This window comes from Bos taurus, chromosome 12 (assembly GCF_002263795.3).
Source record: "Bos taurus isolate L1 Dominette 01449 registration number 42190680 breed Hereford chromosome 12, ARS-UCD2.0, whole genome shotgun sequence".
In the NCBI taxonomy this organism is placed as follows: domain Eukaryota; kingdom Metazoa; phylum Chordata; class Mammalia; order Artiodactyla; family Bovidae; genus Bos; species Bos taurus.
In genome coordinates, this window is record NC_037339.1 from 11277079 (window position 1) to 11303483 (window position 26405).

Here is a 26405-nt window from a genome sequence, read left to right on the forward strand (position 1 = left end):
GCGGCGGAACGCGGGCCCCGGGGACGGCGGGAGGCGCCCGCGCTCCGAGGCTGCGGTGGGCCTCGTGGTGAGCTGGGGCCCGGTTCTCCCCGCGCGGAGAGCGCGAGCCTCGGCCGGGGCCGGGGGCGGCCCGCGCAGCGCCTGGTCCAGTCATGTGAGTCGGGTCTCAGGCTCTCAAACAACGAGGTCTTGTTTCCCCGGGCGGCCCTTCGCCCGCCGGTCTCTCCCTCTGCCACCGCCCCTCTCCCCCCCACCCGCCCTCGGCCAGGGGCGTGACGCCCTTAACTCGCTCCGGGCCGGCTGCGGACCGGCGGAGCCGGTTCTCCCGTCCCAGGGTGGGGACGCGCGGGCTCCGGCAAGGAGCCTGGCGGCCCCTGCAGGTAGGACGGCTGCCGTGGAGCGACGGAGGGCTACCGCCGCCTCCACCGTCGGGGGCCGCGAGCATCCTCTTTCTGGTGGCGCTTGAACCGTGGGGTGTTGTGAAACCGTAGGGTTGAACTGCGGCCACCGCTGCCGCCTCCGCCTGCTAGAAGCGGCCAGCCCTGGTTAGCTTAAGACTTTAATTTTTGGTCTTGCCAGCTGAGAGATCTGTTGGCTTTTCCAACTGTCTCTTGCCTTGAGGCTCAAGAACAAACTGTATTAACTAATAGTCTCGGAGGAGCCAGTCTCCCACCAGAGACGTCTTATGTTTAGTAATTTGAGTGGAAATAACTTGATTTAACGTGAACTTTATGAGTTTCTTCAAGTATCCGTTACTGTAACCTCACCTCCAAAAATGCCAGAAAGGAATGGATGATCTTCTCCAACATGTTCCTTATTTCTTAACACTGATGACAATAACAAATGATACATTTTTAAAAGCTATTTTGTTTAAGGGAGTTTTAAATCCGTTGCAGACTTTTTTACTCTAGTGGCAACAGAATTTCAGTTGACTGCTTTCAATCAGCTAAATAATAAAACAGGATGCTGTGTGTAACAGTGCTGTGTGTAACAAGATTCTGAAGCTTGCATTTCGGACTCTAAGAAGATGTAAATCATGCAAACATTACCTTTTTAGATTCTAAATAAACTTGTTTTTTCTTTTCCAGGGCAGACTACTGGAAGTCACAACCAAAGAAATTCTGTGATTACTGCAAGTGTTGGATCGCGGACAATAGGCCTGTATGATGATTCCTCTATTAGAGAGTCTCCTAATACTGTGTTCATGTGAGATGTTCTTTGTTGATCTCAACTGAGAGCTTACAAAGTACTTTCATATGCGTTGCTCTTGATTTTTCAAAACATCGAAAAATTTCTGTTGTGTTTTCGTTCCTTGTAGGAAAGTTGTGAGCCTTCTTTATCATCAGCCCAAATTTGATTATGTACTAAGCCAAATTATTTCTCTCTGGCCCTTCAGTCACATTCAGGAACTGGACATTGAGTGGGTAATCACATTCATGTTTATGAAACACCTAGGTTATGACAGTGCTGTTTGTAGTATTGTATACAAAGAAAAGTAAAAGCAGAAAGTCCTTAACGTGTAAAAAGAAACGTTATTGTAGTTTTTCTTGTATATTTCTGCTCTATAGGTAGTTAAATATATTTGATGTAGAGCTTTATATTTCTAAATGCTTAAATTTGAAAGACATCATTATCTTTGTCATGGAATATGAACATAGCAAACTTTAAGCACATTATTAGTATATCTTTTAGTCCAAATTCACCTTTTAAGACATAAAACGAAAGGCACCATTGATTTTTTTTTTACCCCATCTCATGCAGTACATAGTAGATAAATGATAGGGTATTTTTAGATGTATATTTGTATCCTTATTACTTGGTAGAGGTGGATGGGTAAAAGAATAATAACATCATCTATAACAGTGTTATGTTTCTTTGGTAGACATTTATTATTATCTACAAAGAGTTTGAGGAATTTTTCAGTTTTGTCTTTTTTTATTTCTTTTTGAATAGTTGCTAAAGTTCTTGACTGTCTTGTTTGATTTTGCCCATCCTTACCAAAAAAAAAAAAAGTCACAAGTTTTCAAAGCTACACAAATCACCGATAGCCTCTCTTCCTTGAAGTATGCAAGCAATTCAGTGAAGTTTTTGAGTTACCTAGAGAAAATAATTCTTTCTAGGGTTGTCTTTCTTCATTTCCTTGAATGGCTAATACACATTGATTTAACCTTTAACTAGAAACAATTTTATTTTTGATTGGGCCTTTAATATTCTCTGTATAGTAAAACCAACTTTAGGAAACCAAGATATGAAAAATAGAGGATGAATATTTGCTTTACGAAGTCACACTTTAAAGAGGAATTCACAGCAGTACTTTAGAGTAACTCAGCACGTGCATTAGGTAAGAATTGATTGACAGAACTTTGCAAAGTTAACCAGAAATTTGTTATTTCATACAACACATTTGTAATTTAGAGAGCATCCTGGCTGTTAAATAGGTAATAATATTCACTCATCAGCTCAGTCCCCATCCATCCAGTTACCATCATTCCTCATAGGTTACCCCTCTTTTCATTTTCTTGTCTGTGTTTCCATATCTGTATCTAAATGTTTCTGTAGATTCCAACGTGCATAGAAGGTAACATACTGTTTACACTGTCGTTCACCACAGTTTTATTTTTTTTAATTGGACAGCATATCTGGATGCTCTTTTTTCGTCAGTGTATAAGGAGCTCCTTTGTTCTCTATTACAGCATCCTAATTTTAGATTGCCCTGCATAGGAGTTTTACATTTTGTACTATTACCACATTGTATAATAGTATTTGTTTACAATTTAGAAGGCATTTTTTAATGCCTACTTTTCTCTCAATTTGGAGAAGTTGAGAGTCATTGTTTATTCCTTTTTTTTTAGCATAATGTGGCAAATAGAGCAGTACAAATTCTAGACTCATTGGTTGTGACATTTTATGTTGACGGGTGTTTTTTGTTGTTTTTTTAATTTAGTTTATTTATTTATTTTTGGCTTTGCCGGGTCTTTGTTGCTACACTCTGACTTTCTCTCGTTGCCTCACGTGGACTTCTCATTGCAGTGTCTTCTCTTGTTGCGGAGCACAGGCTCAGTAGTTGTGGTGCGCTGACTTAGTTGCTCCTCAGCGTGTGGGATCTTCCCAAACCCGCATCTTCTGCATTGGCAAGCAGGCTTTTCACCACTGAGCCACCAGGGAAGCCCCAAGAGGTGTTTCTTGAAGTGTGAGGTGTTTGTTTTTTTTTTCCACTCCTCTTTTGGCTTTGTGTCTTGCTTGAGCCCTCATTACAGTCATGTTCACTAGATTAGTCATCCAGGGTACCTTGTATTCTTCTCTGTTAATATGGTCATCATAGTTTATTTTAAGCACCAAAGGAAACCTTGTCAGAGGGCATAATAATAAATAATGTGGTTTAGTTCCTTAGCATCATTTGATTAAAAGGGCCAGTTTGCATGAACATTAATTTTATCTTTTCTGCCAGTTGTACTTCAATTTTGTTATGTTCCATTTCCCTATTTACTGTTACTTTGCTGTGAACATTATGATGTGTAGTTTTCCTTTGTATTTTGTCTTTTTTTTCTAACTTTCAAGAGCATTGAATTTCATGAAAGAGGAAAGAATCACAAAGAAAATGTGGCGAAGAGGATCAGTGAGGTAATCTAGTTTGTTTCTTTCTTTGCCGGTTTTTCTCTGTAAATATCAGCCCTTTATCTAGCATTCACTTTTATATGTGTCTTACATAGATTAAACAGAAAAGCCTGGAAAAGGCAAAGGAAGAAGAAAAGGCATCAAAGGAGTTTGCTGCAATGGAGGCAGCTGCCCTGAAAGCATACCAGGAGGATTTGAAAAGGCTTGGCTTAGAGTCAGGTAAAAAAGCAGCCAGCATGTTTTAAAAGTAACATCACAGGTCGTACTAAGTGAGCTCTTACCGTTTCCATAGAGAAGTTATACGCTCGGTGTACTCCTAGTGCTTTGTATATCACTAGGGCTGTGTATCAATAAGGCTGTGTATCACAGCCCTATTTAGACTGTGGGACTTTTGCTTATGCACTTTTCATTTTGCTTTTGAAGCTTCATCTTTCAGTACCTCCGTTCACAACAACTGTATTACGCTAGGGGTTACCTAGCCCTTGCTCTTAGGCCAGTAGTTCATTTCAGAGACACTTGAGTTTTTTATGGATCCTAATTTTTTGGCTAAATGGATCTATTCATTTAAAAAATAGGCCTTGCCTTATAACCCCAGTTCACTTTATCCATACCATCAAAACTATGAATCATGTTTATTTATGTAGTTGAATTATAATGAATTAACCTTTTGTGGACAGATAATTGACTTTACTACTAGAAAGTAGATTTTTATTTATTTTTTTTACTTTTTAATTTTTTTATTTACTGTTAGACACATTATGTAAATTTAAGGTTTACAGTACGTTAGCGTGATAGATTTATTGTAATGTGATTGCATTCTAGTAGTATTTATATTACATAGTTGTATGATAATCATTGTCTGTATTCAAACTGTGAGGTAGATTTCTGGGTTATTTATTACTTACTGCAAATTTGTACCCTTAAACAGCGTCAGTCTTATCCCTCTCCCCCCCATCCCCTGTTAACTACCCCTGTTTGCTCTGTTTTTTACAAGTTTGACTTTTCTAGATTCCGCATATAAGTGATAACGGTATTTGTCTTTCTGTATCTGGCTTATTTCACTTAGCATAATGTGTTTAGGGTTCGTCCATGTTGTTGCAAATGGCACAGTCCTTTCTGGTGGCTGAATTGTATATATGTGTATGTGTATATATGTGTGTATTAAAATGCCATAGTTTATGTAATTAGTCTCTTTCTGATTAACATTTAGGATTCTTAGAGTTTTTTGCAGTTAGAAAGACTATTTCAGTGGGCGCCCTTACGCAGGCACGTTGTCACAATTTATATCTGTAGGCTCAATTTCAAGAAGTGAGACTGCAGATTTGCAGTGCAAATGTTTTATAAATTGATTGATGAAATTAAGCTGTCTTCACAAGTGTTGGGCTGATTTACACTTTTTCTAGAAATTATTTTATTAACTGATGTTGGAAATAACTATTCCTTTGGAAAAAAGCAAAGCCGTAAAAACTTACCTATTTTTTACACCCATGTAAATACCTGATGGATAAGACTAACAGTGGGTTTGGCCATTCATTTCAGTGTTGATCTAATGCAAAAACAATTGTATGTATTTGCATTTCCTTGATTATTAGTGAAGATAATGTTAATTCTCTGAGTTACCTTTGACTTTTTGCCCATTTTTGAGTTAGAAAGTTAGATTTGTAAGGGACCTTTGTTAGGAACATTAACTCTCTGTCTTATTTGTTATAAAGATTTATCGTTTGTCTGACTTATATATATATTTTGGGATGTTCTCCTGGATAGTCTTATATTCTTGCATGTTTCGTTTTCCATATAGGCTTTGTAATAATGTATCAGGTTCCCAAAGGAATCTTGTCAAGCTTTTGATTGGAATAAAATTATTAAACCAGAAAGGAAAACTTTACATCAGCTACTTCACCCTTCCTTCACCTTTCTCTAGAGATCTCAGAGCCAAGCGTGTCACCAGTAACCAGCACGGTCCCACCCACCTCTGCATCAAATCAGCAGAAAGAAAAGAAGAAAAAGAAAAAAGACCCTTCAAAGGGCAGATGGGTAGAAGGCATAACCTCGGAGGGTCACCATTACTATTATGATCTTATCACAGGAGGTGCGTCATTTAGACATAAAGACAGTAGAAAATGATAACTGACAGTTTATTTTGTGTTAGAACTTCAGTTATTATCAGAACACTTCAACAGTGAGAGACTAACTTTACATTTTTGCCACAATGGTTAAAAAAAAAAACATCTATGTGCCCTTTAAAAATGTACCCTTTTCATAGTGATTCAAGGTCATCACTAAAGACTTAATAGTGGGTTCCTTGTATACTATAAATATAGATAAACTATGTAGCTTTATATTTTCCCGCTAAAACTTTGTAAATATTTTAACTTTTAGGGGTGTTCACATGGAGAAAGTAGAGAACAAGAAATAGAAAGGGTGGATGGTACATATATTCAAGGAATGGGTAGAAGAAAAGTTAAGAATGGTTGGGAAGGTAGGAAATGAGACTAGAGAGTTAATGAGGAGAAGAACCTTGGGCTACCAATATTGTGGAAATTATTAAGATCTCTAGTCATAGTCAATTTTTGACTACGCAGAAACAGTAATAATCTCTTGAGAGTTTGCACTGAGCTGTTAGTGAAGTGCATGTTGTAGTTCAGCAGTGAACCGTAATTATATGCTAAATATTGTCTTAAATTTACATAGTAATTACTTATTAATTACATTTTCCCCCTTCTGCAGCCTATTCCTTGCTGCCTTTCTTCACCATCCTACTTTATATACTGTTTCTCTTATTAATGCTTGTTTTTCATTCCTGTGTATTTCAGTTCTGTCTTGAGTCATTCATTCCATCTTTCACTCTCCCCTGGCCTGAGATGTCAGAAGGCCTTCTCATGCCTTCAAAATTTATCAAACCTGAATTCTAAGAAGTCTTTAAGGGGAGCCCTACCTGGCTCTAATACTTCTTGTGGAAGCACCAGTAACTTCTTATCCTTCATTCTGTCCTCCCTTCTTGGTTACATAGCATTCACATGTATGCTGCACAATACTACTAGGGTGTATGTTGTTTCTTTTATCTTTGAATTATGTTTTAAACCACAGACACATAATATTCATGTTGAATATATTGTAAATATTTGCCAAATTATTTTGGAAAGATTTTACAAATACAGTATATTTTGCTTTAAGCATCTCAGTGGGAGAAACCTGAAGGATTTCAAGGAAACTTAAAAAAGGTAACTGAAGCACATTAATAGTATTTTCTTTATTCTTTAAAGTGATTGGCGTTTGGGATTTTTGTTGGGTTTAGTTAATCGGATTTGGTTGCAGATAAGCCTCCCAATCCCCCCAGGCACTTTGCTCCTTTCTTTCTATAATCCTTTTGTTAAAAGGGTGGATGGAAGTGGAAAAGTGTTGTCTACCCTAAAAGTCTATGCAGGGCGAATGTTATTAGTTGATTTGCAGTCAGTTTCCATTTACATATCCCAGTCAGTCTGCAAAGAACTGTCCAGATGTTCAGAAGTGAGATATTCCATTCATGAAAGGTGGCTCATGACTAACACAAATCAGCTTTCTGGCCATGATCAGTACCAATTCCCAGGTTTCCATAGGAAAGGAAAGGTTGGCTGACTGTCTTAGTTATCTAATATATAACCACATCTTCAGTTTATGTTGGGTTTTTTCCCTCCCATTAGGCAACAGGGAAGACTGTGTGGATAGAAGGGTTAAGTGAAGATGGCTATACCTATTATTATAATACAGAAACAGGGGGTAAGTAGTACTTTTGATGATCTTTTAAACTGTCTAAAATTGTACCTGACACTGTTCATTAGTCTGCTGGTGAACTGTCTGAACTTGAGAATTTTAGTATGCTGCTGCTGCTGCTGCTGCTAAGTCGCTTCAGTTGTGTCCGACTCTTTGCGACCCCATGGACAGCAGCCCACCAGGCTCCTCTCCCCACAGGATTTTCTAGGCAAGAACACTGGCGTGGGTTGCCATTTCCTTCTCCAATGTATTATTTTTTATAATTTAAAAGCATTAATACAATGGAAAAGCAAAGAGGTTTCTATAATATACTGAGCTGTACATTATTATTCTCAAGTGACACTGCATTACAAATTCTACTTCGAAACTCATTTTTACTTTCTCCACTGTGATTGGTTTTATCATGATTATTTTAGAAATATAGTCATTACTTTGGAAGATCACCTCATTCAACTTGCCCTCTCCTTTTTCAAAAAACAGAACTGAAGCTACTTTAGCAGCGGTGAAGACTGTCTAATTTTCACTTTTACTTTAATAATTTTCAGTTACATAAATATTTAGAAAACATGTAATTATTATTCCCTAATTATTTAAGTTTTTCAAATTAAGATTTTATCTAATTTCATAAAACTAGTCTGCAGTAATTATAGTTGATTTCTTCTACAGTTAAATTTACCAAAATAGCTATAGTATTGGTGTAACTCTGAGATGGTTTTTGTTGTTGTTTTTTGATTCCTGCTATCCAAAGATTGCTACATAACATTAAGTCTTTTAGGAGGAACAGGCCCTTTTCATCTCCAAGTAGATACCCAGTCTGCCCAATGATGACCGTGGTTCTATCTCAGTAAACCTGATACACTAAATCTGTATAGACATAAAATAACTTATAACTCAGGGGCTAGATCTGAGTGAGCTCAGCACACACCTTCTTCCCTTCCTAGCTCTGTGATTTTGGGCATCCTCCCTTACTAGCTCTGTGATTGTGGGCAAGTCACTGAACCTACAGTTGCTCTTAAGTAGAGTCGATCGTGTACTCTGTGAGGTCATGATGGTCATGTGTCTGTAAGGTTCGCCAAACAGTGCCTAGTACATATTAGATGTTTAACAAATTTTTCATGAAAGCTCTTTTGTTACTTGTGTGAAATAGAGGCAAGGAAAAGTAATGTTTTTCATTAGTGCTAGAAAGTTCCCTGCAGTTAATAAGGGACTGGACCAATGTGATTATTAATAGAGCCCCTTTTACTCTTAAAACTACCAATGTGATTATGAATAGAGCCCCTTTTACTCTTAAAACTTTCCCACTTGAAGGAGAAGGCAATGGCACCCCACTCCAGTACTCTTGCCTGGAAAATCCCATGGATGGAGGAGCCTGGTAGGCTGCAGTCCATGGGGTCGCTGAGGGTCGGACACGGCTGAGCGACTTCACTTTCACTTTTCACTTTCATGCATTGGAGAAGGAAATGGTAACCCACTCCAGTGTTCTTGCCTGGAGAATCCCAGGGACGGGGAAGCCTGGTGGGCTGCCGTCTATGGGGTCGCACAGAGTCGGACACTACTGAAGTGACTTAGCAATAGCAATAGCAATGACTGAATAAAAACCACCTCAATTCTCAGACATTTACTGAGTTGCCAGTTTCTACACAGAATCCTGTAGGAGGCTAAACAGAGAAGTTCAAAGGGTCAGTCAGGAAGGTATGACAATAGTTAAAAGAGAGGGGCTACAGGTCAAGTCTAGATCAGGTCTTTACATCTGAAAGGTTACAACCCAAGTCTCAGAAAATTTTGCAGATGGCTTCACCAGCAGGCTGAGAAGACCACATCCCCACCTTGGCTTCCTCCAGACAGCACTGGAACTCAAACTCCTTATGTGGCAGCCCTACAGTTAGTGCAACACCAACTAGGGTATTCTCTCAACCACATGATTTTACTGAAAACTCAACCAAGTGGAATATTTTCGGGTTTTTAGTTGTTATTTTTTATATTAGCCATCTGTTGTTTAACCACACGTGCATGATCATACCACCCTCTCTTGGCTTGGTTTTTGCTGCCAGTTACTCTCACTAAAATAAACTACCTACTTTTGATTCAAAAAAAAAAAAACTTTCCCAGTTGAACAATAAATTTTAGAGTCACTTTTATTAAACTGAAAATAGAGAATAACTGCAAGATAATAAGAGCTGCTGTCATTTTACTAAAAGCCCAAGAAACCACTGGGTGGCAGTATAGTTCAACTGAGGGTTTTTTCTTTTCTTACGATAAAATGACTTATTTATTCAGATCCTTGCCATATTATTTCACTTTGTGAAGATCCCAGGGAAATTTTGTAATAAGTAAATTTCAGAAAATCTCCTGTGTGTCCATTACCACGTTTCCTGAAATTGGTGGTGGTTAAATTTTGAGTCCTCAGAATGTATTACCCAGTTTTTAGGTCTCTTTCCATTGGGGCTGTAGTTGATCTAGTGAACATCTAGTGAACCCAGATTGCTTGAATTTAATTTCTGAAAGCTAATAGCAAAATCTTTGAGAATGCTTATTATCTTCTTGATCAAGTGATGGTGTGAAACAGATGCAGTGTTGTCACTTAATATCTTGCAAGTGGTAGGAAACATTATATTGGAAATTACTTTTAAATAGAATTGGTAACTAAATAAGATGACTGTTAAAATGTGTTGAATAGAATCCAGATGGGAAAAACCTGATGATTTCATTCCACACTCCGGTGATCTGCCTTCTAGTAAAGTCAATGAAAAGTCACTTGGCACCTTAGAAGAGTCCAAATCATCAGATTCACATGGTGAGTCTGATGGCGAACAGGAGGCAGGAAAGGAGAAGAAAAAAGAAGAGATCCCAACAGAAACACAGAAGCTAATAATAAAGTTTAAGGTAGGTTCTTGGTTCTTTACAACAGTTTGTTAGTTTATAAAAAGATCTATAGACTCTTCAGCTTTCTGGTAGAAGGTGGAAATAAAACCAAGATATGCATGACTTTTGGCACCTGGATAAATGATACCAGCAAGATAGTAAATTGATTTTTAGACCTCCTAAGTTTGAGCTGCCTCTGTAACATCCAGAGAGCTGTCTGAACATGCATGGATGAATGTCTAAGGCTAGAAATGTCAACTTGAGTATCATCAAAATACTAGTAGTAATTTAAGTCTTAGAACAGATGAAGTAACCTAGAAAAATTACTTTGGGAAACATTTAACTTCAAGTGAGAGAGAAGCCCACAAAGCAGAATGAGGAAAGAATGATTAGAAAGGTATGCAGAGAAGCAGAAGAATCCAATATCCCAGAAGCCAATGGAGTAGAGAGCGTGCATGCCAAGTCGCTTCAGTCGTTTCCGACTCTTTGTGACCCTGTGGACTGTAGCCCTCCAGGCTCCTCTGTCCATGGGATTCTCCAGGGAAGAAAACTAGAGCGGTTCAGTAGTTCGGTTTAGGTAACCAGGGACTGGACCTGCGGCTCCTGCGTTGCAGGCGGATTCTTTACCACTGAGCCACTGGGGAAGCCCTGGAGTAGAGAGCATCAAGGGCTAACTTGGTCTAGAAAAGAAAAAATGTCCTTTGAATTTTGCAGACAGGAAGTCCTTGATATCCTTTTAGTGGTTAGACCAGAGTTTCAGGAGGTAAAACTCAGGTTACAAGAGGATGGAAAGTGGTGCACAGTGTGTGTGTGGGGGGGTATGAAATGAAAAGTAGAAATTAAATGATAGGATGGTGGCTACATACTGACTTTTAATTGTGAGAGGTCTGTAGTGGTGATGTTTTCCTTAAGAGGAACTCCAAAAGAATACCAACAGGGGCAAGTGAATAGGTTACTCATTCTCTGTGGAAAGGTCAGGCTTTCATTTTCTATAAGGCTTGACTGTAGATGAGTTGCTGTCAGGGAAGAAGTCATGCCTTTTAGCCTCAGCTTACTCATGTGTAAAGAAATCAAGATTGTTTGCTGAGAGGAACTTTGGGGAGCTTGACAACATTAACAGACTCAAATAATCCCTGAGCCAGGTTGGGAGAGGAAATGAACCAAGAAAGAGGATTGACAGGTGGTGGTGCTGAGTGCCCAGCCGTGGTGGGAAAGTAAAACCAACATTTTAATAGTGTTAATAGTATTGCTGGACTTCCCCAGTGGCACAGCACGTAAAGAATCCGCCTGCCAATGCAGTCTCTTGCAGGAGATGCAAGAGACTTGGGTTTGATCCCTGGGTTGGGAAGATCCCCTGGAGCAGGGCATGGCTACTCACTCTAGTACTCTTGCCTGGGAAATCCCATGGACAGAGGAGCCTGGCGGGCTGCAGTCCATGGGGTCTCAGACACCACTGAGCACACTCATACACAGTAGTATTGCTAGTCCTCCTGCTTTTGTGACCTTTCTAGGAACAGTCAGGAGCCTGGATGCCAAAGTGGACAAGATACATAACATTGATCCATGGTTGAGTACTGGCCTGAGAGGTGAATGAATATCCAGGATGCTGGAGAGAGGGCGCTTGCAGCCTTCCCTAGGGTCTTGTCTTTGCCTGCAACTTCTCTACCCACCCCATAAATCTTGGTGGAACTTAGGGTGAAGAACGTATCCAGTTTGTAAAAGAGCAGCAGCAACGCTTTTTGTGTAACACATATCTCAGTGTTTATAGGTAACCCAGCATCCAATTTGGGACAGAATTATTAACTCCAAGCAAACAAAATATTTCAAAGTATCCGGCCACTTGCCAGAGAAATCAGTAAACACCTTGGTGTTACTGGTCTATAATATTTCTATATTCAGATTTGAACATTGCTTTAAGCAAAATATGGAGTCATACTGTAATAAGGTTTTATTATCACTTTGCAATTTAATCTGTCACAGAAAACATCATTAAGTCTTCATCCACTGGAATAATGGGTGAATAGTATTCCATGTTATGAATATACAGTGATTAATTCAGCCCTGTGGAGCTGTATATTTATTTTGAATAATCACTAAAGGGACCAGGAGAAGAAATAACTGGAGGCACATTACTTAGCAGTGTGTTACAGTCTCTGCTGAAATTGGATATCATAAATTCTGAAGGCTAATCAGTTTGTATGTTGTGTGATTCTTTTTGTGGTAACACTTGACAGACCGATGGTTGGATAGATTTTTAGGTTGGAGATTTTTAGATCTTTTACAATAGACAGGCATAGGGACAAAGATATTTAAGGGAGATAGCAAAGGAATGTCTGTGAAGTGATTCTCTGTGGGCTGGGGCCTGATAATGAAGAATATGAAGTCTAGATGAGACCAGCAGACTCAGAGCACAGGAAATTAAGGTAGCAGAGATAGCAGCAAGGTTGAACAGGAAGTATAGAAGTAAGGGAGCCAGGAAGCCAGCGGAGTAACATTGTGTTGGATTTGTAAGATTTCACAAATTATTGTTGAATTTTAAAATCAAGTGTAGAAAAATCATGAATAAAGCATATTTTTGAAGGAAATGTTATTCAGCAAAAAGAAAAAAAAGATTTCACAAGTGGGGAATTTCTGAGTGATGACCTAATTCAAATTAACAGGAACAGAATTGTGAGGATTTAATATTTGACTACTACCTATGCACCAGGTGCCACATGTGAGGAAAATACCTTACTAGGTCACTGAAATATAGTGAAGGCCAAAGTCAATGGTTTTGTGCATCACAAAACTGAGGGTCGGGAATTTTTCAGCTCTAGGATGACCACAAGAGTTTGAATAGAGAGAACGTGTTGCCTGAGTTAACCAGTGTCACCACTTCCATGGAGTAGTGGCCAGAGGTCATTAGATCACCAAGTTTGGAGGACAACTGTATAGAAGGTGGTACAGGTCTCAGAGGAGGCGTTTATTGCAAAGTAAAAAGTTTCACGTCCTTAGTAAAAATGTTTATTTTAAAAATGACATGGTCTGGAAGCAGTCATGATTGCTAGAGAAAGCTGATGCTGTGTCCTGGTTCTGTGATAGCAGCAGCATAAGATAATGTGTTAACATCCATTCAAAGGATTGCAAACAAAACAGAGTCCCAGGACTGCCACCCGTGGTAGTACAGTTTGCAGAGCGGCTAAACCGAGCCACAGGGCTTTATTATCCCAGTTGAAGGGGTGCCGTAAAAGCACCAGCTCTCCCCAGGGGCTCTGCAGAAGCTGCTTCTCCTTCAGGGATGTGTCTTTTCCTAATTTCATGTCATTACCAGTTGTATAGGCCAGTAAATTTCTGGCAGTGTCCTCAACGTGCAGATGGATTTCAGTTAACTTTAATTGGCTGAGTGTTAGTCATTCAGTCGTGCCCAACTCTTTGCAACCCCATGGACTGTAGCCAACCAGCCTCTTCTGATCGTGGAATTCTCCAGGCAAGAATACTGGAGTGAGTAGCCATTCCCTTTTCCAGGGGATCTTCCCAACCCAGGGATCAAACCCGAGTCTCCTGCATTGCCAGCAGATTCTTTACCATCTGAGCCACCAGAAGTTCTTTACGTAGGTAATGGGTATAGAAGGGTCCAGTGACATGGCATTAAATTCAGAAGGGGCGCAGTATAAAGGAAGGTCACTGTGGGACATGTGAGGAAGGAGAGAAAGCAGTGAAGTGGAGGAGAGAGGATAAATAAGGTCTGTGTATGTCTCTTAAGTGTCGAACAGGTAGAGGGGTCATGGTATATTTCAACAGCCTTGGCCATGGTATGTTAGCATTTTAGACATAATGAAAAACCTAATCAAGCATTAAAGAAGTCCTTTCATGTTCATTTGTTGTGTTACGTGCAAATTTGAACTATTGTTTTAATGCATTATTATTTATAGATCAGTAGCAAGACTATATTAAAGAAATTTTGGGTCCTGGCAGTTTTCTTTGAGGTTTGTTACTAATATTTCTTGACTTTGACATTCCAGGAAAAAAATAAAAATAGTAATAAAAGAACTGAACCAGAAACACAGAAAGAAAAAAATACCCAAGGGAAGAATTCATCAGGTCCAAGTGAAGAAAAACCCAAAGAAAAAAATACCCAAGGGAAGAGTTCATCAGGTTCAAATGAAGAAAAACCCAAAGCTCATAAAAAGCCAAACCCATATGGAGAATGGCAGGAAATTAAACCAGAAGTTGAGTCCCAGTAAGTACCTGAAACTTAATCCAACAATTATAACTTAATCCTGTCCCATATTATTATAAGTATTTTATGTCCCAGTACTTCTGTAATTGTAGTACTTAATTTCAGGAATACGGTGCTCATTAAAAAGTGTAGCTCATTTCATTTCTAGAGTGGTTTTATTCTCTCTAAATATTTTAAAATGTAAACTAATGTTTATTTTTTAAAGTAAAACTAAGCATTGTTTTCATTCTTACAAAGACATGACGTTTCTCTTGACCATACTAACATGCCATATACATATGAGTATTTTCACACTCACCATGGTTATTCTATCAGAGAAGCAAATGTCTGCATATGTAGTGCATGCTTCATGGAATCTATCTAAAGGCAAGAAAACAGCCCTTGTTTTGTTAATGTATTGAAAATGGCTTATGACACTTCACCCAAGGTTTTAGGTTTTTATTCATAAAGCAGAATGGTTTTATCAGCTAAACAAGGTCATGGGAGAAATGTTACCTGGTTTACATGATTAGCTTATGTGTTCATATCACTTATTGTCTTTGGATCATTTACACAGTGAAAGGAAAACGTCACCCACGCTTCCTCACACTGGTGTTTCTTAAATGCTTAAAAAATATCTTTGAGTGGGAAAAAAGTATCTGTATGAATCAAACGGTTTTTCTCCAAAACACTAGTGCTGTGGATACTTTTATAGTGAAATTATTCACTGTTAAACTGTACTTTGATGGAAAAGTCATATTTTTTCACAAGGTGGAGGAGTGCAAGTTTTGGGCAACTTTATATACGGTGCTGATGAGAAGTGATTCCTTAGTGATAGCATACAGAATATACCTGAACTATTAAAGTGTCTTTAGTTAATATTCAGGTTTTATTTATGTTATTTAATGAAATATTAGGAAATATGTATTTAATGCTGCATAGTGCCAGGGACCAAAGTATATCGACTATGTATATTGAAGTTGCAGAAATAATAGACTGCATTAATTACTTGGGCTCTTAAGTGATTTACAATAGGAGAATGGTCTTCCTGTACCAACATCACCTATACTTTAAAGTTGAGATTTCTTAAAATTTGAGTATCTTGTTTTCCCTGTGATAAGTTTACTGAAAAGCCATTTTTCTTAACATCAACCAGTTTAACAGGTGATAGATTGTGTCTGACTTCCTAAGTAGATTTACTGGTGAGGTTGAAACTTTTTTTCCATATGCCTGTATTTATTAGTGTTTTGTATTTACTCTTCTGTGAATTGTCTGTTCATATGCTTTGCAAATTTTTCTGTTAAGGTATTAGTCTTTCCTTACTTGCATAAGATTTCTATGTAGTGCAGAAGCTAACCATTTATTAGTAGAAGAATTTGTAGTTTGACTTTTAATTGTGCTTAGAATGGTTTTAGATGTGTCGGATTTTGTAATGTTTAACTAGTTGATTTCTTTTCTTTTCCTTTGTGATCGGTTTTATTGCTATTACCCATTTTCATTTAAAAGTCAAGTTTATACTTATATTTCCTCCTGATTTGTATGGCCTTACTTCTTTTTTGTGTAATTATTTAATCCATCTTTAATAATTTTGAAACATTGTATGAGATAAGATTCTAAAATAATTGTTTACCTTCCCTGGCAAACCAATTCTGCCAGTACCATTCTTCCCCCCGCCTTTTTTTTTTCATTCTTCCCCATTCTTAAGTGGCCTTTTTTTAATCTGTGTTTAACTCTTAAATTTACCAATTTGCTTCTGACTACCTATTGTTCCATTAATCCATCTGTCTTTGTGACAGTACCATAAAGATTTAATTACTGTGATTTAATATATCCTTTTATATGATGCATATTGATATCTCATGGTTTATCCCTATATTTTTTTTCCAAATTTTTTAAGTAGTCTCTTCCTATTTTTTCCTAGTTAGTCATTTGCAAGTGTTCAACAAGTATAGAATTTATATAAATATTACAAATAAATTATGGCAACAATATTGTTTTCAGTATTTCATATTTTCATCAAAAAAATATTGTTCACTTTTACTTTTTTTACTCATGGCATTTTGTAGGCTTTTCTATCCAGCTTTTGTCTGTAAGTCTCATGCTTGCAACCCCAGGACTAAAAACAGTGACGGGCACATAATAGGTGTTTGTGAGCTCAGTCACTCAGTCATGTCTGACTCTCTGGGACTCTGTGGACTATAACCTGCCAGGCTCATCTGTCCATGGGATTTGTCTAGTGGTTCAGGGCACCAAACACAGGGGCGTGTGGCAGCCCTGGATCCAGGGGGTGTGTCACCACTTTAACTCCAGTCACTAGGATCCCACGGCTATGTGGTCCTCAGCAGACACTGCAGGGCTTCCCCAGGGGCTGTTGGGGTCTTCAGGAGCACTTCCAGGTTCAGCAGCCAGCGGCCGGGACAGGCAGTGGTGGTGGCTGGCTCTGGCAGGGTACAGAGACTCGGCTGCAGGGCCAGCTGAGATGCCTGTGTGTGGTGTGGGCAGGCAGGCAGCAAGGGCCAGGGTCAGCTACAGGTTCACTGGCAGCTTCAGGGACCCTGGCTGTTGGGGTGCTTCCTCATGGCTGCACAATCTCCCCGTGAGTATAGACACTGTGGTGGAGGATGGTGTCGGGTCAGGCTGGGGGAATGCCTGTGTGCTGCCACAGGGATGGTTCCTGAACAGCACAGCAGGGTTGTGCAGGCCAGCGACAGAGAAGACAGGACCTGATTCAGGCCCACAACCAGCAACTGCAGAGACCCGGACTGTTGGCATCATCTCCTGTGTTCATTGCTCCCCTCTGGGCAGTGGAGGCTGGTGATGATGGGTGGCAGGACAGCAGCGTGCAAGCACACCACTGGAGGAGCTCACCTCCAGCATGCCAGCAGCCGTGGCGTCAGCCGTGGGAGGGCAGTCCAGGCTGCCATCTTGCACAGCACCCTGAGCTGACTGCAGCAAGGAGGGCAGAGGGACGGAGGCAGCTGGCATCCGCGAGCACGAATAGCTGTGCACCAAGGTACCTGCTGAAATCTGGGGCGCCCGCAGCAGCTGTGAGGCCTCTTGGTGCTTTCTGCAGCGGCAGAAGCGGCTTGTTTGTCCGTAGCACAGGCCACTGTGGGCCGCAGTCACTGCCACTCCTTGGCTGCTCTCTGTAGTCCCGGGCTTTTTTCCCTTTTCCTATCCATCTCTGTAGGTCCCAGCTTCACTGCCGTGGCTGGGATGAAACCTAAGCAGGACGTGGCCCAAAAGATTGCATCAGCTGGGCTTATCCCTGTCGTCTTTTCTTGGTGAGGGGAACTCTTTCCAGCTGGGAGGTTTCCTCTTGTCTCTGAGCGTTGTCGGCCTGGGGAATGGGAGGATGCAAACAAAGGGAAGTTGTGTTTCTTCTCTTCTTTTGCAATTATTCTCATGGTGTTTCATCCCATTATGTTGCTTAAGTTTCCTAAATGGACTCAAGCAGTTTTTCTTCAAGGATAGCTGTCTAATAGTTGATCATTTTGTGGGGATGGAGACTGGGGTCTCCACTAAAGGTTTTTTAAATGTTTTTCCTTATTGAAACAGCTCTTATTTTTAATTGTCTATTGAATTACATATCCATTTATTAATGGATTTTTCTGCTGCTTCATTTCTACCTCTGTAATTTTCTTCCTCTGACTCCTCTTAAGTTTCTTTGTGTTTGTTCTTTATTCAGGTGAACACTTAAGACTGTTGACGGGGTGAGGAAGGGGTCTGTTCTTAGTTCTTACTGAAATTGATTAAGACAGTATTGTGTCTTAATATAGACACAATAGTGTCTAAACACTGACACACTGTGTCTTAGTATTTCTGTCCATATATCACATAAACTTTGAAAGATGCTTTCTTGATTTCATTGTTTTTGAAACAGTTTAATATCATGTGTTTGCTTACTTTTTTGACTTGGTGGTTTTCCAAAAGGACTTATTTTTCAAACTCTTAAGTAGGTTGGTTTGTTTTTTCACCTTTATTACATTGTGTTCAGATACTATAACCTTTACAATGTTTGCATTTTTAATTTGGAAATGACTATGGTTTTTAGGAAGTGCTTATGTAATTACTTTTGAACTTATTTGAAAGGAAGATATATTCTCTGTAATATATTTTATTTATAGTCTCTTTCCTTTCTTTCAAACATCTTTTCCTCTGATTATGTCACAAGGGTTTATTCCCTACTTCATTGCCACTTCTGTTAGCTTCCACTTAGGAATTTCCTAGGACCATGATTTCAGAAACAGACTCATTCTTTATTTTCTCTCTCCCATAATCCTAGTTAGGAAGTAATACTACGATTTGATCACTTTATCAAAATACAACACAAAACACCAAGATGGTGAAATAAGTGAGTCTGTCATAGACTTTCTTGGATAGAGATTCATTTGTCCAGCCCTCAAACCCTTCATTTCTCAAATCTTTCTTTGCTTGGCTAATGGAATATTTTACTTTCACCTGGAAGCAGAGGAGTCTAGGGGAAGGGATATAGGTTTTAGATCAACACAGGCCTAGGTTTTTTGTTTGTTTGTTTTTTAAATATTTATTTGGCTGTGCCAGGTCTTCATTGTGGCGTGCAGGACCTTTAGTTGTGGCATGCAGATTAATGAAGCGTGTGAATTCTTAGTTGCAGCACTTGGGGTCCAGTTCCCCAACCAAGGATTGAGCCTGGCTCCCCTGCATTGGGAACACAGAGTCTTAGCCACTGGACTGCCAGGGAAGTCCCTGGCCTGGGTTTTAATCCAGGTAATATTACTGCTGTAGTGGTTTGGTTGACCAAGTTATTTAACTTCTCTCTAAGCCTCAGCCTCTGTAAAAATAATGAAAAGCCAAGAATGAATACCCCATCAACTTCAGGGGCTGCTAGCCTTCTTGGAAAGCACCATTGTTGGCAATCTAAGGGAAAATAGTGAAGTAGGAAAAGCCAATAAAAGTTGCATTTGTCATATATGTTTAATACAGTAAAGAAAAGTTTGGAAGGCATCTGTATTCAGAACAAATCAGATTTAAGACCTATTCCAGTAAGCACACCTGTTTCCTGCATCCCCTCGTCAGATTCTGAGGAAATGTTATATAACATCAGGATCTATTGAGATAGCTTCTTTGTCACGTTTTGCTTTTTCTAGTTTTGAACTATACATTACAGATTTGAAATTTTCTTTGTTCTTATATTCTTTGTATTTACATATTTTCTTTTATGTTGTTTTTTGCAGTCCTAGCAAGCTTCCTATTTCAGTTTTTAAAATTATTACAGTGCTTAGAGACCCCTTTAAGCCTGTGAGCTTATCTATGTGTATATAGAATGGACCATGAAAGGATCTCTCAGTACTGTCACCATGGACCTCTCTGCACAGTCTATGTGAGAGGGAAACAAACTTGTTAACATGTACTTTTCAGATAATTGAATGGAAGAGCATATATTAAATTTAAATTCTAAGCAAACACATAGAAATTATGTCTCTGCAGTTATCAAGAGCCATAGTTGATGAGAAATCACTGTGAAGGCCTCTGACTTTTGTCTCCACTTTCCTCTGAGTTGCCTGCCTTTCTCAGGCAAGGTCTCCCCCCTCGGTAGCAAAGCTCTCGACTTATCTCATACTGACAAAGATTCCAGCGATAAAGAAGTGCTGCTTTACCAGTTCCCAAAGTGGCCCTGTTTAGCTTTGATCAGATACCCAGTTCCCACTCCTGAGCTAACCACTGTGAATTCTGACAGGACATGACCTGAATTAAGCTCAAAACTCAGAGAGGAAGAAAGAGGTCGTTTCCAAAAGAGGGGGGAAAAAAGAAAATTTAAGGCGTTCTAGTACTAAAAAAGACACTAGAAAAGCCAAAATGGAATTATTCTACTCTAGGTGCCTAGTGCATAGTCTGGTTTGTAGTGTACATTCAGTAGGATGCTCCTGTAAGGACTACTACTTGAGGAACTTGCCTAACGCTCCAGTGTAGGCCTCCGTGCTTCCAGTGCTGGGGATGCCGGCTCAGTTCCTGGTCAAGGAACAAAGGATCCCAAATGTGTGGCCAAAAAAAAAAAAGACTACTACTCTAGATCTACCATTACCTTTCAGACTTCTCCTGGCCCCTGGGAAAGGTTTTCCTCTGTTTCCAAGGATCAAGATGAATGACTACATTACACGGGTTCTTCTGAGATTGGGGGGGTGTGATCTTTACTAATCTTCACTGTTCTTAGATGGGGAGTTCTCAACTCTTGATATCTGAGACTTCTAACATTTAAATCATCCCTTTACCTTTTTATTCCTTTTTCTCTCCTGTCATCACTCTTCGTTTCATGCTGACCAGATAATCTTTTGGTTTCAAGTGAAAAACTTGAGTTACTTTAAATTTTAAGAAGAGGTTAATGAAAGTTCCCTGGCAGTCCAGTGGTTAGAGATTCCAAAATTCCACTGCAGGGAGCCTGGGTTCAACCCCTGGTTGGGGAACTAACATCCTCACAAGAAAAAAGAAAGGAAGAAGGTTATTATTCAAAAATTCCCAGAAAGGTTCTTCCTACAAGCCACAGGAGAGGCAGGAATGGGGCTGGGCCTCACAGATGACTGGAACCAGGCCTGAAACATTGGCAGGATTTTCCGTCTCCCATCCTGCTTTTCTTTGCAGGCCTTATTCTCTTATCTCTACAGAACTCCTTTCTCTGAGTAGGACAGTGTATGGTTCCCAACAAGTTTTATATGCTTAGCCACTAGAGAGGTAAATATAATGGTCTTCCTGGTCCATGTTCAAAAAGCTCATGGGTGGCATGAATGGCTATGGTGTGACTTAATGCTCTTTCAGAGACCGGTTGACTATGTTGAGGGTAGAGTCTATGATAGGCTCATATTAATCGGGTAATGATCTCTGGACTAGTCATCTGATTAATTATAACAGCCAAGTAGATAGTCCTACTACACCAGGACATTGAGATTCCATGGTTTTCATCGTGTGCTGTGAAAGCCTTCAGAATTCTCAGTCCATCACAAAATCCCTTTTCATAGACACTCTCATTTATATATGTTCTCATACTGCTAAGTTACTTCAGTTGTGTCCGACTCTGTGCGACCCCATAGACGGCAGCCCACCAGGCTCCCCTGTCCCTGGGATTCTCCAGGCAAGAACACTGGAGTGGGTTGCCATTTCCTTCTCCAGTGCATGAAAGTGAAAAGTGAAAGTGAAGTCGCTCAGTCGTGTCCGACTCCTAGTGACCCCATGGACTGCAGCCCACCAGGCTCCTCCGTCCATGGGATTTGCCAGGCAAGAGTACTAGAGTGGGTTGCCATTGCCTTCTCCATATATTCTCATATATAAGTACAAACGTTTCCTTCAATGATATACCCAGTAGGAACGAAAGAATAGAAGGGATTTTTCCTTGTGTGTCCACCTATATGGATGCTCAGTATCTTAAGTAATATTATAAAATCAGTATTTTAAAATAATCACCTTCTCCAAAATGACCAGCTTCTAATTTCCAGTATTATCATTAGAAAGATGACCTTGAGGTTTTGGTGGACTCATATATTATGTAAAAGTTTGTTTTACACTGTCAAATAGTGGTTTTATTTTTTTTCTTTCTATTCCAGTGAGGAGGTAGATTTGGAGCTTCCAAGTGCTGAAAATGAATATGTATCAACTTCAGAGGCTGATGCTGCTGGGGAACCCCAACTGGTTTTTAAAGAAAAAACAGTCACTTCTCTTGGAGTCGTGGCAGATGGAGTGGCCCCAGTCTTCAAAAAGAGAAGAATTGAAAATGGAAAGTCTAGAAATTTAAGGCAACGAGGTGATGATCAATAATTATAAGAAAGCTTTTAATGTGTGTTTTTTGGACATAATAGAGACTGTACATCTGTAAAAGCTCCTCTGTGTTTGTTTTACATTATTTAAGTGATAAAAATTTAGACTTACTCTGAATGTATTTTATGTGAATTTAAAATAAATCTTTTTTCATGTGAAATTGATTTTTGTTCCTAAAATGGAAGCCTACCACATTGCATTGTAATACAGTGTATTATCTTCAGTGTCTAAAAACTAGTAATTATGTCATAATATAAGATGCTATGTATCTGTTATTTAAAACGTTTATCCCATTCTTCCTCTTATGAACACACTTGTACTGCACTGAAAATGAATTACCTTTGCATACTGATATTATCCAAGAAATAAGAATTATACCACAAAAGAGAAGATTCATAGCCCATGATGATTCAGTTTTGAGGATCCTGTCAGAAAGGCTGGTATAGAAAGTATGTGCATATCTTGCTTAATTTTTTCAACTTAAGGTCAAGGACCAAGAGCCAGGACTGTAGCTCAGGTTGTGGTTAACAGGGAATGAAAATCGGACCAAAGGAAGATAGGTGTATCTGCCTGGTTCAGCGCAAAGCAGTAGCCATTGCATTGGCATTTGCAGCTTCAGCCAGGCACTGTGCCAGGAACTGGGGGTGTACTGGTGAACAAGATATGTCTCTGGTCTTCACAACTTCTCATTCAAACAGAATCTTTTTCCCCAGTCATGCACTCTGTGCACCGGCCTTATATGTACTGGAAAATATTTTTTAGGGTTTATTTAAAACTCTGTAGATGAAGTCTTGAACAAAAATAGTAAGGTCTCTGACCTCGGTGAAAAGTTGTGGTATTTCTTCAGACAGATTGGAAATTTCCCATTTCCTGGTTAAATTTCTTAAAAAGTGGAACTTTCTTATTTAATCCATTTGAAATAGGTACCTTCCCTTTATTATTCCAAATTCTTAAGATTATATTTTTATAAGTTGTACAGTAGTTAACATTTGGCAGTAAATATTTGTCTTTTTAAGGTTACTAGTGTACATGTAAGAAAATTATAGCTAATTAAAAACTTTTATGAAAGTCAATTAAATAGTTTTTATTTTTTCTTCTAATACTGATCAGTGTCAACTTAGCATTGGTGAGAGAGTATTTGGAGACTTGTATTGTCTAGTGTACTTAATTGAGTATTTCACGAATGTATAGCATTATGGAGAAGTGCATTCTGGAACCCATTTGTCATCTAGCTAATAAGCAGTGGGTTTTGCTACTAGGCTTTCCTCAGTTGGAAAAGATAATAAGACTATAAACGGAACACTGCTATGTTTCACACATGTATTTAACTTATATAAAATATGCAACTTTAAAGACATTTTCAAAACCCCACCTTATCCTGTGAAGTGTTTCTCTTTGATGCATTGTTTATCTCCTTTACCTTTGTAAGATGACAGTATTCCCAAGTTTAAAGGTCAGTTTGCCTTAAACAGAGACTGGTTTTAAGGATTGCTCAGGAAAGATTTGACAAACAATTTTAGTAAATCAAATCATGAAAAATAATACTTTTCTATTTGCTTTGAAAGAATAAGTAGAAAATATACCAGCTTTAACTTCCTGGATTTTTGCAGAAGTTAAATATTTGATACCTTTTCTTCCATTACCTTTCTATTACATTATTTTGCATATCAGATCAGTCGCTCAGTCGTGTCCGACTCTTTGCGATCCCATGAATCGCAGCACGCCAGGCCTCCCTGTCCATCACCAACTCCCGGAGTTCACTCAGACTCATGTCCATCGAGTCAGTGATGCCATCCAGCCATCTCATCCTCTGTCGTCCCCTTCTCCTCCTGGCCCCAATCCCTCCCAGCATCCCTCCCAGCATCAGAGTCTTTTCCAATGAGTCAACTCTTCACCTGAGGCGGCCAAAGTACTGGAGTTTCAGTTTTAGCATCAGTCCTTCCAAAGAAATCCCAGGGCTCATCTCCTTCAGAATGGACTGGTTGGATCTCCTTGCAGTCCAAGGGACTCTCAAGTCTTCTCCAACACCACAGTTCAAAAGCATCAATTCTTCGGTGCTCAGCCTTCTTCACAGTCCAACTCTCACATCCATACGTGACCACAGGAAAAACCATAGCCTTGACTAGGCGGACCTTTGCTGGCAAAGTAATGTCTCTGCTTTTGAATATGCTGTCTAGGTTGGTCATAACTTTCCTTCCAAGGAGTAAGTGTCTTTTAATTTCATGGCTGCAGTCGCCATCTGTAGTGATTTTGGAGCCCAGAAAAATAAAGTCTGACACTTTCCACTGTTTCCCCATCTATTTCCCATGAAGTGATGGGACTGGATGCCATGATCTTCGTTTTCTGAATGTTGAGCTTTAAGCCAACTTTTTCACTCTCCACTTTCACTTTCATCAAGAGGCTTTTTAGTTCCTCTTCACTTTCTGCCATAAGGGTGGTGTCATCTGCATATCTGAGGTGATTGATATTTCTCCCAGCAATCTTGATTCCAGCTTGTGTTTCTTCCAGCCCGGCGTTTCTCATGATGTACTCTGCATGTAAGTTAAATAAACAGGGTGACAATATACAGCCGTGACGAACTCCTTTTCCTATTTGGAACCAGTCTGTTGTTCCATGTCCAGTTCTAACTGTTGCTTCCTGACCTGCATACAAATTTCTCAAGAGGGAGGTCAGGTGGTCTGGTATTCCCATCTCTTTCAGAATTTCCCACAGTTTGTTGTGATCCTACACAGTCAAAGGCTTTGGCATAGTCAATAAAGCAGAAATAGATGTTTTTCTGGAACTCTCTTGCTTTTTCTATGATTCAGCGGATGTTGGCAATTTGATCTCTGGCTCCTCTGCCTTTTCTAAAACATGCATATGCAGAAGCTCAGTCATGTCCAACCCTGTGATCCCATGGACAGTAGCCCACAGGCTACTCTGCCCATGGGATTCTCCAGGCAAGAATACTGGACTGGGTTGCCATGTCCTTCTCCAGGAGATTTACCTGACCCACATCTCCTGTGTCCTGTGTCTTCTGTGCTATCACTGCACCACCTGGGAAGGCCGTGTGTGTGTGTGTGTGTGTGTGTGTGTGTGTGTGTGTGTGCACGCACGCAGGTAGATTATTAAATCAATGTATTTTTATTATATATATATTTAAACAGAGAAGGGTTTAAAAAAAAAAAGTCCCAATAATCTATGACCTCTTCCCCTATTGCCGCTGTGGGGTGTTTTCCCCCTAAGCTTTTTAACACTGTGGGTACATGTGGATAATCCTTAGGACACCTGGATCCATTTCAGCACGCAAGCTTCTCTACTGGTGGTGCTTGAGCTCTACTCTAGAGTGTGAGCTGAGGAGTTGCAGCATATAGGCTCTGTAATTGTGGCACGTGGGATCTTAGTTCCCCGACGAGGGATCGAACCCAGGTCCCCTGCACTGGGAGCAGAATCTTAACTACTGCATGACCAGGGAAGGTGAAGGTGAAAGTCGCTCAGTTGTGTCCAACTCTTTGCAACCCCATGGACTTAGTCCATGAAATTCTCCAGGCCAGAAGGCCTTCCCCTTCTCCAGGGGATCTTCCCAACCCAGGGATCGAACCCAGGTCTCCCACATTGCAGGTGGATTCTTTACCAACTGAGCCACAAGGGAAGCCCAGATGACCAGGGAAGTCCCCCAAAATTTTAAGGACTGAAAAACTATAATCAAAGTTCAGTTCAGTCGCTCAGTCGTGTCCAGCTCTTTGCCACCCCGTGGACTGTAGCCTGCCAGGCCTCCCTGTCCACTACCAACTCCCAGAGTTTACCCAAACTCATGTCCACTGAGTCGGTGATACCATCCAACCATCTCATCCTCTGTTGTCCCCTTCTCCTCCTTCCTTCAATCTTTCCCAGCATCAGGATCTTTCACACATCATAAGTACATGGCCTATTGTAAGCACTTAATATTTTTAGGGAGTGAATGAGAAAAATAGTAGAAGAAAAGGAGGGAAAAAAGAAATATAGATGACTCGAAATTACAACTGGCTGTCACTTTTCAGCAGATTACCAAACATCAGTTTGTTAGTGTTGGTGAAGTTGTGAGAAAACAGGTGATCTTGTATGCTGTTAATTAAAGCCTATGCAATAATTTTTTTTCTGTATTTTATGATGTCCCTACATCTTAAAAAGTTTGCAGCCTGGAGAGACAGCTTCTCCCAGGATTAGCGCTTAGAAC

At 39.8% G+C, this 26405-nt stretch overlaps 1 protein-coding gene across 3 annotated transcripts; it reads left to right on the forward strand.

Moving 5' to 3' along the window:
• Positions 1–4: 4 nt before the first annotated feature.
• WBP4 (WW domain binding protein 4) lies at positions 5–22370 on the forward strand. Of its 3 annotated transcripts, NM_001075251.1 has the most exons (10): positions 5–154; positions 1089–1161; positions 3559–3621; positions 3711–3834; positions 5537–5704; positions 6790–6836; positions 7296–7371; positions 10043–10248; positions 14229–14446; positions 22000–22370. In NM_001075251.1, coding segments are annotated over exons 1-10 (1188 nt in total). In that variant the 5' UTR covers positions 5–152; the 3' UTR covers positions 22211–22370. The 3 variants fall into 3 exon arrangements, with proteins under 3 accessions (NP_001068719.1, XP_059747964.1, XP_024855558.1); XM_059891981.1 differs by lacking the exons at positions 5–154; positions 1089–1161 and adding an exon at positions 1172–3195; XM_024999790.2 differs by lacking the exons at positions 5–154; positions 1089–1161 and adding an exon at positions 1172–2341.
• Positions 22371–26405: the final 4035 nt, after the last annotated feature.

Coding starts and splice junctions, on each gene's coding strand:
- WBP4 (NM_001075251.1), top strand. Junction 7,372..10,042: donor TTATAATACAGAAACAGGGG/GTAAGTAGTACT, acceptor TGTGTTGAATAG/AATCCAGATGGGAAAAACCT. Junction 14,447..21,999: donor AAACCAGAAGTTGAGTCCCA/GTAAGTACCTGA, acceptor TTTCTATTCCAG/TGAGGAGGTAGATTTGGAGC.